Raw genomic sequence first — 14,389 nt, forward strand, 5'->3', positions numbered from 1 at the left:
TAAGTATTGTGGCATTTAATTTGGACAATCAGAATATGTTAAACATGTTTTAAAATCTGGTGGTATTCAAATCATGACTTCTTATATTTTTTTATTTTTTTTACTATAGTATGTGCATATTGATTATTAGCTTTTCCTGATTTTTGGTTGTACCTCCCAGAGAAAGAGAAGTTTCTCCCCGGTCTAGTAAACGTATATTTATGTATATTTATTGGTGTGAATGAACTTTACATTTTGTAACGATTAAATATCTTTTTTTTTTCTCTCTAGAAATGAAACTATTTCCTGCCAGCATTCACTTGGAAATCCCTTCACAGTTTTCCACACAAGTAACCGTTTTTTGTCTCTGAATGACAATTTTGTTATTTCAATCTATTTATCATTTTCTTGTATTTCTCACTCTTCCACTCTTTTGTCTATAGTCTTTGTTCTGTTATATCTTCTTTTTTGCTTTTGCGGGTGGTGACATGGGAGTGTACGAGGTGTTTCACTCACCAGAATGTATTTGGCTTTGATAGGGATTGCGGTGATGCTTGCTATTATTGTGTGCATATTTCCTATATTTTCGTGTGTATTGCATTTGCGTTTCTCTATTGTAGTTTTACTTAATTGCCCTTTTCCTTTTCTTGAAGGGGTTTATTAATTGCTTTAAATGAGTAATGTGTTTAGCTCAGTTGGTAGGGACAATGCATAATATATATAAGGTTGGAGTTCGAACCCCGACCACCACCATAAAAAGATGAGTAATGTGTTTAATAACAAAAATGTTAATATTTTCAGAAATACTTGTCCATGAACAATCCCAAATTAAAAAAATTTGGGGACTCACACAAATATTTAAAAAAAAAAAAAAGAGAATAGTTTAATGATGTGAATAATTTATTTATCGTTTAATTTCATTTGTGATTGTTTCAACAACAAAAATAATGATAAGTCACGTAAATGTCACATCAATTACAATGTCTACTTGACAGTATTTAGGATTACATAAAATAAGAACTACAACAGTTCTTTCAAAAAAAAAATGAAAGAATGGTAAGTTATCGGAACTAAAAATAAATTTCATTGGAAAAAAGTATACCATAAAATGTTGATGTTTTAAATTTAAATCATAAGTCTCAAATTGAGCATGGAGGCTTTTTTTTAAAAAAATTAAATAATTAAAAAAAAAAAGCCTCCAAACTCAATTTGAGACCTACATTTTTTTTTCCGACAGAAATTTGAGACCTACATTAATATCTACTAAACTTGTCTCCGTATGAACTAAACAATATTCTCATATAGTAGCTAAGAAACGGCTATTTCTCATAAACCTTTGTGAGAAATTAATTCTAAACAATTTATACACGGGGTAAGTCAATTTATAAACGTACATCTGGAAAATAATTCAATGATAAATATTTGGCTCGGTGTTTGTTTTCTGGGTTCAAACAATGTTTAACTTTAAGCTATAATAAATTGTAGCTTGTATAAAATCACGGCCGAATGCCCTTTTGGAACGTGAGAATTACATTTGATACGCAGTTCCAAATATTACAAGAGTTTCCTGCCCATAAAGACAGGTAGTTGTGCTTCAGTTCAAACGTCTGATCTGCTTTGTAGCATTAATAATCTTCTGACCAATCTCAGGGTGATTGAACTTCAACAGTTTGTCAAGCTTAAGAGAAGCTTCAGAAAAGCAGTGATCCTGAATAGATGACTCCGATTTTAGGGCAAAATGGATCTCATTTACATCCTCATCAAACTGGAGGCAAAACATGTGGCTGAAGACCTACAAGTCAAGACAACAGAAATTAAACAATAATATTACAGAATAATAACCAGTCTCTACATACAGTAAACAAAACCATGACCATGCCTGTTAGTGGATAAGCCATGGTGTAAAAAACCTTTACATTATCAGCAGATCGTAATTCAATACTAAGTAGCTAGTTACATCCAGGGTCTAACATTCTCGATACATAATAAAATGATTCCTCATAGTAAGAAAATGAAATGTCTACTAGAAATAATCAAAGAATGAATCACCAATTATTTTTATAAAAGAAAATTGACTGGAAAGAAACAAGAGGCTTCCTAAAATGGTGTAGAATATGGAATCACCCAAATGAATATTATCCCACTAATATTTTGTTTATACCTTTTTCATTCTCAAGAGAACCTTGTCCTTGATGGCTTGGGACCGCGACACCAAATTGACAACAAAGAGACCTTGCTCTGAAAGTTTGTCCTTTACAGTTTCGAGAAAAGATTCCTCTAAAAAGTCCGGGGCAGGGCATGCCAGTCCAGAGCTGTCCAAAATACATGATGGTTAAATACCATTCTTTAAATCATATAATACACTAATTATAACCCTTTATATCATAGCACCCTTTTTCTTGGCCAGTCCATAATAGCTTTAATGTAATAATAACTAAATGCAAAGTTCAATTCACCTTGAATCCGAAGAGTCAACATCAATAATAATTATATCAACTTTTGTAGCTTCTACATCTTCTGCATGAGAAGTAGTTGAACTACTATTTGAAGTAGACTCGGTATAGCTAGAATTATTACTTTTACTATGAGACTGAGCTGCTCCAAAACTAGCACTCTCTCGAACAAACTGGATTCCATCAGCTATATGCACCTGGATCCCCAACATAATGGGATTTAGTAAATAATGTTAACCTCCATCCCAAAACTGATTCATCAAAATGATATAATTTATTGTAGTTTTCTTAATATTCCGGACACTGGTCTGGTAATCCAGTTCCAAATAAAAAAAGAACCAGCTTTATATGCTGTTACCACGTTTTACAATTCTCCATACATGCAATACAATATCGCTAAATTAAAATATCTGCTTGCAACTGTCAACATTGTTTACTTTATATCAGAATTGATTTCCTCTAAATCTCATTTTGATTTAAGGCGATAAAAAGTTGCCATTGAGTCACGTTGAAAAATTTACAAAAGTTTTACATCAAATTTGCTTAAAGTAAAAAGCTCAAATATAAATAAATTCGCTTCAAAGTCAATTTAATTCAAACTAATTTCACAAAAACAATTTCAATCAAAATCATACTTGCCCAAACATACACTAAGTTTTGGTAAACCTTGAGAAGAGAAGGTCTCATAAGTATCTTAAGTTAAGTACCTTTAAGCGTTTATCCTCAACGAAACTGAAGTGCTTCCTTGCAATATCAACAATTACAGGGTCTAACTCCACTGCCTGTAGAAATAAATTAACATCAAGACATGTGATATCATATAAAATCATTCTAAAAACAAACAATTTAGAATTGGATCTGGACAATGAATCTATTACTGGAAAAATATATATTACCTCAATCTCCAAAACAGGGATACACCTGTGAAGAAACATAGGAAGTAAACCTGCTCCGAGACCTATGACTACAGCTTTTACCTGAGATAAACCACTGGTATGGATCAGCAACAAATAGTAGCACAAGTATGTTTTAAAGCATGGGAAGAAAGTCAGAAACAGATTAATTATGCCTGTACATGCTATTTTCTATTAAAAAACCAACTAAAAATTTCTTAATATTTAACTTTTTTTATAGAAAAAGGAATTATGTTAAAACTTAAAAAGAAAAAAATCCTCATTAAATTGCTTTAATTGAAATTGTAAACGTAAGACTTGTTGAGTATATTGGGGTGGCATAGTCTATGATTTTCCCAAATAAAAGTTAAAAATACTTGCCATTTTCCCACTTGATGCCACATTTTCCATGTATGAGGATATTAATGTGAATCCTGAAATAATCCCTGTGTGATAAGAACTAGCTACATAGCCATGATAGACAGTCAACTGGTTAGATGCTCCTGCAACATCAATAGAAAATATTAAAATAGCAAGAGAATGAAGTTAAAGGCAGTAAGTAAATGTCCTAAACTAAAAAATAGTGAATAATTTTAGTTTTAAAGAAGTATACCCTGTAATAATTGAGTTAACTGAAAATTCAACAAATGCTAAAAAGACGTCATTTTCATCAAAATCAATTTTGACACTACAAAGGGGCGAATGGGGAGCAGTGTGAGCAGTGTCTAATTGAACCCATGTTTATGAAACAATAATCCCATTTTAAATTTCACATGACATTCTTCGGATCATTGTGAGCAGTGTCTAATTGAACCCGATAGTAATCACAGACTAGAAAATAATGATGATTGCAATGCTGAGATGCACATTAATTGATGGTTTAATATAATTTTCAAAGAGCCATGTATATCATTTTGAAACTGGGCACTACATCGTATGCACAGCTATATTTACGAACATAGAACATTTCAAATGACACTTATCTAGTTATTTGAGAGAGGAAAAAAATTATTTGAGATATAGAGGGGAAGGAAAGATCCTTGTTCCTCTTAATCTTATAACAATATATTAACTATTAGGATTTGACGAGTTGAGCAATGAACATTAAACAGTGAATTCAACTCATACCATCATTCCGTCTCTGAGACACACTTTTCTTAGATTTAGACGATGAGTTGGTTTTCTTCCTTTCTGTCTCACCAACCAATTTTGTAGGTAAATGTTCAACTGTTAGCAAAGCTTCAGACTGAACCAAATTTGCAGCTCTTTCGAATACAAGGCGTCGAAATATCAACTCTCTAGAAGGAAAGATACAACCGACTTCACTATCAATATTTTCATAAACTACATCTTCAACAATAATTGATCCAGTTAATGAAGAAGTGATCTGCAAAACACAGATAATTATTGATGATATGATGAGAAATATGAGGATTGTTTAAAATAAAATAGGCCATCACTTGAATGAGAATCTAAAAGTGGAAATCACAAAAGCAAAAAAAGCGATGAATAATTTTTTTTTCTTTCTTCTTTCGTATTGATAATAAGCAGATTTTGATGAAAATTAGTAACGTGATAAGATACACTCTTATATCAACAAACCAGGGGATAAAAAGATGAAAAACAAATTATGAACATGGCTTTACAGAACTTCTGTAAAGCAACCCTTCCCTTCCACTATCAATAATGAAAACTGTGAAAAAGGCAGTATGTAAACCAGGGGCTGAACACTACAAAAATGGTAATTGATAGAGCATAGCATGTGTTGTTTACTGTTAGTCTACTGTTCAACATTACTCTCATACATTTTAGACATACTGGCACAAAATAGACATCGTGTAGAGTGCCTATTTAGTGAAGAGCACTAATCGCATGTCATCTATCTCCCTAACAAACATGTTGACATCGAAATTATCTTTCTTGTTGCTTTCTGTTTTATTCTTTTGTTTAGGAGGATTTTTTCTCCTAACTTCTCTTTCTAACCTTTTCTCTTCATATTCATGTTAAAGTTGCTCTTATAAAACCTAAGAAAAGAAAGAACACACACACAACAATAACTCTGTAGAAACCAAGTACTCTAGAAGTAGGTTACTTTTAAATTACAATCATCAAGTTTAATCCAACTAAGTAGTTGCACAAAGCCCAAATAGAGGGGGGAGGAGGGAGTTCACTTCATCAAAATAACAACAAAAGAGAAATATCATTATATCATTATTAACCTGGTCAACAATGTTTCGCTTTTTGATCCCATCACTTGCCATCAAGAAACTGTGCATATATCAAAGAATTTTTTTATGAGAAAAGCCACAATTCATGAAGTGTAAGCATGACAACAACACCTGGAAAAATGGCTTGGAATATAGTGATAGCTGTAATGCATAACAGAACTCATTTGAATATTTTATCATCAATCCGATTAAAATTGTTAAAAATGGAGGGAAAAATCACATAAAAAGCAGCTGGTACAAGATACGAACGGTATTTGAGCTCCATTCTCGTTTTCTTTAGGTTCCAACTGTTTAACTAGCGGAGACAAATCCTTCTGAAAAAGGATAACAACACACAATTCAGTGATAGTTAATCTGTTTGAATGGCATAACTTAAGATGATGTTTCTACCTGAATCTCATCCATGCTGGCATTCGTATGGCTGGTGTCCAAGAAAACCTAAATGTGAGATGTGTTCAAAAAGTTGAATTATAAAAGTAACATAAAAATACCAGAAAGTGTTATTTCATTAAGTTAATAACATAGTACCATTATGAGACGAGCTGCTTTGGAGCTTCTGACCACCATCCATTGTCCTTCTTCAGAAAAGAAGAGCCATTCGCGAGCACGAATCTGGGATGTAACATTCAGACGTGAAATTCAAACAGAACAATGGGTATCGTTGCTATCTTAATCTAAAAACATAAAATAAGACGAGAAACAAATAAAGGAAGAACATAAGAAATGCTAGAAAGTCCTTCCATCTGCTATTGCTGATCACTAAATTAATATCCTTGCGGCCTATGTTGTATACAATAGTATTAATGTGATCCTAGATGCAAGCATAAGTACAAACAACAACGAAGCCTTCCATCAAGTGGGGCTTGTTATGATGCAAAGACACACCTTAGGCACAATGAAAACCCCACAATGATATGTAAATGGGTCAGACTGTTCCTCGGCATCAAAAACTGCTGCTCTATAAGAGAAAACAGAGCACCCTTGGCCACCTAAAGTCAGCTGCACCCGCCGACCTTGGGAAATTTTTGTCAGTTCCACTTGCAGATTTTCCATGGAGTATAATCGATCAGAGCTACTTGATAGTTTTTCACGAACTTGATTCTCATTTTGAAGAGCCTCGCGGAGTCCAGAAGCCTAGGACACAGAAAAAAAAAATCATTAACAGAAAATAATAAAAGAATATATTATAAATAGAATATATCCACAAAACATCTTATAAAATCCACAGAATATTTTTAGAATTTTACGCATATACTATAGGATGAGTCGGACCTCTAATTCAGAGGCAACCTAAGGAGTTAACCCTAATTTTATTGAAAATTGTTGTATACACTTCTAACAAGGCTGAAACACACCAGAAAAAGACGTAAATGCTCATCGGCAGTTAACTGCCGCCGGTTAAAATCTATCGGCAGTTAACTGCCGATGGGGTTATATTGGTAAATTACTGGTGTTTTTCAGCCAAACACTATGTGTGAACAGCATTCTTCAATTTTATTATGTTTCCTAATTTGATTATGATTAGGAGTCCTATTGTATCAGTGGGCTTGGGATTGTATTAGCAGTAGTACTATACTATTACTACCCATTACATAACCCAGTTTTATGTGTAAAGTAGTATAAAGTATTACAATATTGGTGCTTAATATTTTACATACATCAAATCGTTCCAATCTCAAAAGTATTCAGAGTATCTCTCTATGTTCCTCCCACCCTATCTAAACCCTACAACATAAAACAAAATAATTAATTGTTCTCTACAAACATAAAACAAAATAATTAATTGTTATAGCTTTTTTTAAAATAGATTTTTGTAGTGTAAAATGTTTTTGTTATAATTTTTTAAGAAAGAAATTTTCAAGGAAAGCTTCAAATGAAAAATTTGTTTGAATAGCTTAACTTAAAATGTCATTCTAAGTATTTCATCATTTGGTTATAATTTTTTTTGGATACTAACATTTTGAAAATATCTCAAAAAAAAGCTATTTCAAATAGCTTTTCATAAAAATCATTTTTCAAAGATGTCATTTTAAGAAAATATGTGATTTTTACTATGTACAATCTCGAACAATGAATATTTAAGTTAGTGAATGTCAAAATCTCTTTTTTAACTCATATCAAATGAGTTTGAAATAACTTTTACTATTTTTGAGTAAATTTCAAAAAAATCCATTTTTAGAAATACAAAGAAAAATCCATTTTTTTTAAATCTAAAACAAACGGGCCCATAACAATGATTTTCCTTGTTTATGGGTTGGAATACCTCTCATATTCCTACACATACACCACTCTCTTTTCTGTTTCAAAAAATTATCTATGCAGCTAACAAATGTTACAATAATCATCCATGAAAACTTATTTCAAGAAGACAATTGCTTTTTTGACATTCAGAAGTTCCTAATAACACAAGTAAATTACTAAAATACCCCCCAGCGGTAGTTAACTACCGTTGGGTTATAACTAGAAACCCAGCGGCAGTTAACTGCCGTTGGGTTTTTTGGTCTTTTACTTGTGTTGCAAAGACATATCAAATGTCAGAAAAGCAATCGTCTTTCAAGAAAGAACTCATGCCCACACACAACTGAATAAAAAAGCATAATTGGCCCAGATATAGTACCTGTTCCGAATTACAATGAAGTGAAGCATTCTGAAGTAATGATGTAATCTGATGTACTGCAGTAGACAGCTCCTTCTCCACAACCACCATAAATGTTTGAAGGCTAGGTTTACCAGAAGACTTCATAGGTATGGCATCAACACTCATTTTCCACCCAAGTCGAAACTTTGAGAAAAGTATATCTGAAAAGTATGAATTAGTTTAGCATCATCCTCTAATCTATCCAATCAAAATCAAACAGAACGGAAGAAAGAAAAAAAAAAGTTCCTGCAACCATTCATTTCCAAGTTCCAACTAATAAAGTTCCCTTTCCAAGTTCACTACAATCGATATAAAACGAAATTAACAGAAAATAGCTTCTACAATTAGACAGAACACCACCCCAACCGGCTAGAGTTTTCAATTACATTGTCCATACAACATATATTACTCATATATTCATAATCAAACAGATAAAAAAAACATGATATTCATAACTGAAGAAACTAACCTAGTACATGAGATTCAGCCAAGGTAAGACATACAAACTTTCCCCCAGGCTTTAAAACTCTCTTCACCTGCAAAATCAACCAAACCAATTTCACAAACACCAAACACTCAAATTCAAATTCTACCACAGATCAATCTATTCTATAAAATTATTCATGTAAACATATGTAACACCGACACATGTGATTACAATTATGTCATTTTCTGAAATAACTACGGGTGTCCACATGTCAATGCCGTATCCAGTGTTCGTGTTTGTGTCAGTGCTTCATAGATATAAATAGATAAAAAAAAAAAAAAGATAGAAACCTCAGAGAGATATTGATTTCCCAAAGTAGGACCAAGCTTAGGCTCCATTAAAGCATCCAATCCACCTTTATCAACAACAGCACCAAAAAACTCATCTTCAAACTGCATGGCGGTCATATCCATAACACGCCACCGCATAAGCGGACGAGAACGAATATTACGGCGTAGCATGTCTCCAATAACGACTTTAGAGAAATCAATGTTGGTGATGGAAGTGAAGCCGGCATCGTAAAGGTGTTCGGAGAGACGGGAGTTGCCGCAACCGGGGACGAGGACGGGAAGAGACGCCGGAGCTGGAGGAGTTAGGGTTTGGAGAAGGGAGATGAGTGGGTCCCTCAGGTGGGGCCATTCGGCGTACCATTCGAAAGAATCGGGGCGAATAGTGAAGAAATTGTCCCAGTTTTCTTTGCTGGTGAAGTCTCCTAGGGTATCTAGAAGGTCCTTCTTCTCAGTTTTGCTCTTCGATGCCATAGCTCAGCAGTATGGTGAGTGAGGAGTGGTGGTGGCTGGTGGGGTTTTAGAAGTCCTCTCAGATTCAACAAATAGATAGTGTGTATGGTTCTTTCCTTCTGATAATTGTGTAGTTTTAACTCTTAATCACTTTTTATCAACAAAAAAAAAAAAAAAACAAAACAAAAACTTTTAATAACCCAGTACGGTGGGATTTACAATGCACAAGCAAAAGACTTGTGCACAACACAAACTTGTGCATTTTGTGGGCCCAAATCAAATCTGGACCGTTCATATATTATTATTTTAATGCCAACGGTTGAGATTTGTTTGGATTGAGAAATGGGTGACCTGCTGCCACAAAGGGAGAGAGGGCATGTGGGTCCCACGCGGGACCCACTCCTTTGATTAAATCTGAATTTTATATTGCAATTTTTTTGGTGGGGTTTGTATTGGACTTGGGCTTGACATTTGTGAGTAAAATTTTATATATGGGCTGCCAAATTTAATATTCTTGGCCCGAAAATAGGAAATATTTTTTCCATGCATAATTTTATTTATTTGTTGACAATTCAAATTCAATTGAATTGAATATTGAAAAATCTGAAAATTAGTAGAAGTTGTTTTATTAAATTGGACGGTTGTAATTGGATTTGAATTTTTTGGGAAAAATAAATGGGAGAAATTATAAGATGAATAAATTGGGTGTTATATTTGGGTAGTAAAATTGTTTTGGAAAAATTACAAGATGAAGAATTATGATGTTTTGGAAAAATAAATTGGAGAAATTATAAGATGTTTTGTTGGTATAACATAATATTAATAATGTTTATTTATATTGTGAGTCAATCACTACCAAAAAAAAATTGTAAGTCAATGATGAATGATTGAATTATGAGAAATTATGGTATCAGAAATTAAACATTGGAGTATTATTTATTGTACAGTTAATAGAAGGAAATTATGTAGAAAGTAAACTATATTAATAATATTAAGATGTAACATTGAATTAACAAATAATTAGATATTATTTTATTTAGAAATTAATATTTTTGTATGTTATTTTATTTGGAAATTAGTTGACAATTTTTATACTAAAAAAAGTAAACTATAAGAGTTAATAGAAAGCTAAAATGTCCCGAAAAAAAAAAAAAGCAATGACAGGTGAGCACGACCGTGCTTTATAATGACACGGTCGTGCTTAAAGTGACTGGAGTTGGATTTGAAAAAGTAGTGGAAGGTTCGCACGGCCGTGCTTTAAATAGGCACGGTCGTGCCTTAAACCACTGGCTGTTGCCTTGAAATTGTTTTGGGACAGACGCACGACCGTGCGTGTAATAACACGGTCGTGTAAGAAAGACAGAAAGTGACTGGTGTTTTGTCTGCAATAGCTGCACGACCGTGCTTGAATTAGACACGGTCGTGCCTTAAACCACTGGCTGTTGCCTTGAAATTGTTTTGGGACAGACGCACGACCGTGCGTGTAATAACACGGTCGTGTAAGAAAGACAGAAAGTGACTGGTGTTTTGTCTGCAATAGCTGCACGACCGTGCTTGAGTTAGACACGGTCGTGTGTGTATCAGGTGCCATATCCAGTAGAACCAACAATCATTAGTGAAATAAAAATGTGCACAACATACCAGAGCATGCCAATTACTAGCACGAGCCATGTGTTTTGTTAACATGCAAACAAGTTCAGCAAGTTCAGAGCTAATATAATTTACAACATAATTATATTTGGATCATTGTTCACACAAAGCATTAAAGTTTATGATTCTGGACCGGGTGGAGGATAATGGAAGTTGAGTCGCTGCATCGTTTCTGCAAGCATTCGTTTGATGCATGCAACCTCATCATACGTCCTGTCAGCCTTCGCCTCCATTCTTCGACGCCAATTATCATCGTCATCTTTCATTCCAGTCGCAGGTTGTTGCTCCTCCCGGTAATCACCCATTTCTTCATCTCTGCCAGCCTGCTCTCTAGGTACCTGTGAATCTAAATCCATATAAAGCCAATTTGCTGGATTTGTTACGTCAGTTCTAGATGGATCTGGCAACAAGATTGAATCTTTGTCGAATACCATCAATATAAATGTCTTGTTTTCCCCATCTAGATCCCTTACCATATGAATATTTTTACAGAAATCGATATCAATGGCATAGTTCCCGTCAATGCCAATTTCTTGTGTTGCAGTTCTCGCTCCCAGCTTCCATGCAATGAAACTTACCAATCCCCCCGCCACTATCTTACCTTTTGGTTGTGCCGCCACATATGCCAAATGGTCTAATAGGTAGTAGCCAGTGTTTACGGGACATTTGTTAATCATGGCCCATAAAAGGAATAGCTCATCAGACCTCACAGTTGCAGTTTCCGGCCTACCGAAAATGGTGCATGCCATAACTCTATGCAAGTATTTGAAAACAGGGTTTTGTATCATGCTGGCCTTGGCAGTTTTGCTTTTAAAACGGTTCCGGCCAGTTATTTTAAACCAAAACTCCTGTTTGTCAAAATGTCGATGCTTTTTATCATGAATGATCCCCGTGCTATCGAAGCCCATTATGTCATTAAATTGAGTGAGGGACATGTTATATTCCACGTTGCCCAAACTAAATGAAACCGTGTGGTTTGGGTTTTTGTCATTGTCTGTATCATGAACAAAAGAGATGGTACTTAAAAATTCAAGTGTACTAGTTTCGAAGGCGAAGTGCGTCTCGCCTACGAAATCTTTCCAGCCTACATTACTAATCAATGTCGTGACATTGTCCTCTATACCCAATGCCTGTAGAGCGGCTGAATCGGGGTACCTATTGGGTACAACGTCTCTGTTCACAAGCATACTGTACCTTACCTTTTCAGATTTGTGAAGAATAAGTCCCCTCTCATTGAGTCTACCCTGTTTCTGCGTTCCGGAAGAAGTGCTGCCAACATGAACACCCTTTCCTTTAGAAGCCATTTTTTCGAAATTTCTGTTCCTGTCGCAAAACAAAAAGTAGTAACAATTTACATACATTAATTGTACACACACATATGGCAGTACTAGTAACAACAATCAAAAAAGCCCCTTTTCTTTTGACTAGGGTTAAGGTTATGGGTACATTTACACTTACATTTACATAGAAACACAAGATTCATAAGCAGCAAAAAAAAATGAAATAGTAGTATTTAACATTTCCTGATAACAATTAATCAGAAGCCCCATTTCCATATAAGAAACAAACAGGAGTAACAATACCCACCAATCAGAAACTCATTCCTAATAAGAATAATGAAAGCAAAAAGAACCTAACAATCTCTATCAATGTAGTGTTTCAACATTCAATAAAAAGCAACCAACTGCATGAAATTAAGTAAAAGGAAAGAAAGAAATGGAGGTTAATTACCTAATAGTGAGTGTAGATTTCAAAAGGGGAAAACCTAAGGTTGATGATGGTGATGATTTCTGGCGCTGCAGGAGGAAGAAGAAGAAGGAATTATAATAAGAAGGAAGTAAAAGAAGAAGATTGAGGTAGGAGACACGTTTAAATGTTTTGGTGAGTTGGTGGAATTGTGGGTTGTTGACAAATCATTAATAATCATTAATATGAAAATGATTATCATAAATGAAAACAAATCATTAGTATGAAAATCATTAAAACATAATTGATAAATGATTAAAAATAAGGGATGCACATACATTTAATTATGAAACATTTCGAACACGACCGTGTGTAAGTATGACACGGTCGTGTGTATTTGTACTGGACTAAAAAAAAGGTAATGAATGGACCAAAAAAGTGGTTGTATGAAACGTTTCGAACACGACCGTGTGTAAGTATGACACGGTCGTGTGTATTTGTACTGGACTAAAAAAAAGGTAATGAATGGACCAAAAAAGTGGTTGTGGGGACTCGAACCCAAACCCTCAAACTTGCAAGGACAAATCTGTAACCATTTAGCCACATGGGGCGCGTTCGTCAAGTAAACAAGTTCACATGTATATAATTGAGATTTTTTTAATTATTTTAAAGGCATGGTCGTGTTCTATATTGACATGGTCGTGCTGACATGTAAACTGAAAGGCACGGTCGTGTTGTATACGTGACACGACCGTGCAAGAGTATATTGTTCTGTTTTAATCAAAGTTTTTAATACCATATTTTAAAAATGCAAAACAACAATGTCTCATACAAGCATGTTCCCTTCCAACGATAGTAAGTTTAAGAGACTTACAGTGTTCAAAGTACACAATAGCTATATAATTTTTGTTTTTTAATGGATTTTATTGTAATATCTATAGATTAAAGCCTAATTACATGTACCAAAAATAAAGCCTAATTACAAATAAAATGATTAAAACATAAATGATTAAATCATTATATTAACTGATTAAATAATTTTCCTATTAATGATTATATGAGGGTTTAATAAGTTTTTGGTCCATATAAATATAGTCTAGTATTCTCTGAAGTACTTTAGGTCAAAAAATAATGTCATTGCGGTTAGAGTTGTAAGTTGCTTCATTAGCCGGTGAACTATCTTCTTATTAATGATTAAATAATGTAGTATTATGTTATTTAAATTTTAATGTGTATAAAAAATAGTTGTGATTTTTATGTAGATTGAATTTATAAGTTAGTTTTGGCATTAGAAAATATTATTATTAAATTAGATTTATGATGTAATAAACGTTAATTACAATTAAAACGATAAAAAAGTTTTAGTGCAATCCACGTAGTGAATATCTTGATTGATTAATTACCATATGTCAACAGTGTTACAAATGCAAGCTAGGGTAATCGATAACAAGAGTTTGAGTAGTCAACGAATGTTCATCCAAGTACTTTGACTCGAAGATTCTTCCAGTTAGGGTAAGAGTTTCTAGTTTGATCGGTCTTGGTGACATCTTTGAACTAGTTTATGTAGAGGAATCATGCAGTTAAGGCGTGAGTTTAATTCGAACACTATGGTCGTTAGGGTTAGAGTTGTCGGCA

At 33.8% G+C, this 14,389-nt stretch overlaps 1 protein-coding gene across 1 annotated transcript; it reads right to left on the minus strand.

The window, feature by feature from the left end:
• Positions 1 to 1,281: 1,281 nt before the first annotated feature.
• Positions 1,282 to 9,525, minus strand: LOC146933247 (S-adenosyl-L-methionine-dependent methyltransferases superfamily protein). Its single transcript, XM_085704990.1, has 15 exons — positions 8,969 to 9,525; positions 8,661 to 8,727; positions 8,171 to 8,352; positions 6,439 to 6,687; positions 6,082 to 6,165; positions 5,944 to 5,991; positions 5,803 to 5,867; positions 5,545 to 5,593; positions 4,454 to 4,712; positions 3,707 to 3,828; positions 3,329 to 3,409; positions 3,140 to 3,214; positions 2,436 to 2,629; positions 2,141 to 2,291; positions 1,282 to 1,771 (listed from the first exon to the last, which is right to left on the minus strand). Exons 1-15 carry the CDS (start codon positions 9,437 to 9,439, stop codon positions 1,574 to 1,576), a joined length of 2,295 nt encoding a protein of 764 aa, XP_085561116.1. The 5' UTR covers positions 9,440 to 9,525; the 3' UTR covers positions 1,282 to 1,573.
• Between the last annotated feature and the right edge of the window lie 4,864 nt (positions 9,526 to 14,389).

The sequence above is a fragment of the Medicago sativa genome, chromosome 4 (genome assembly GCF_051527215.1).
Source record: "Medicago sativa cultivar Bolivia chromosome 4, Bolivia_mono, whole genome shotgun sequence".
Classification (NCBI taxonomy): domain Eukaryota; kingdom Viridiplantae; phylum Streptophyta; class Magnoliopsida; order Fabales; family Fabaceae; genus Medicago; species Medicago sativa.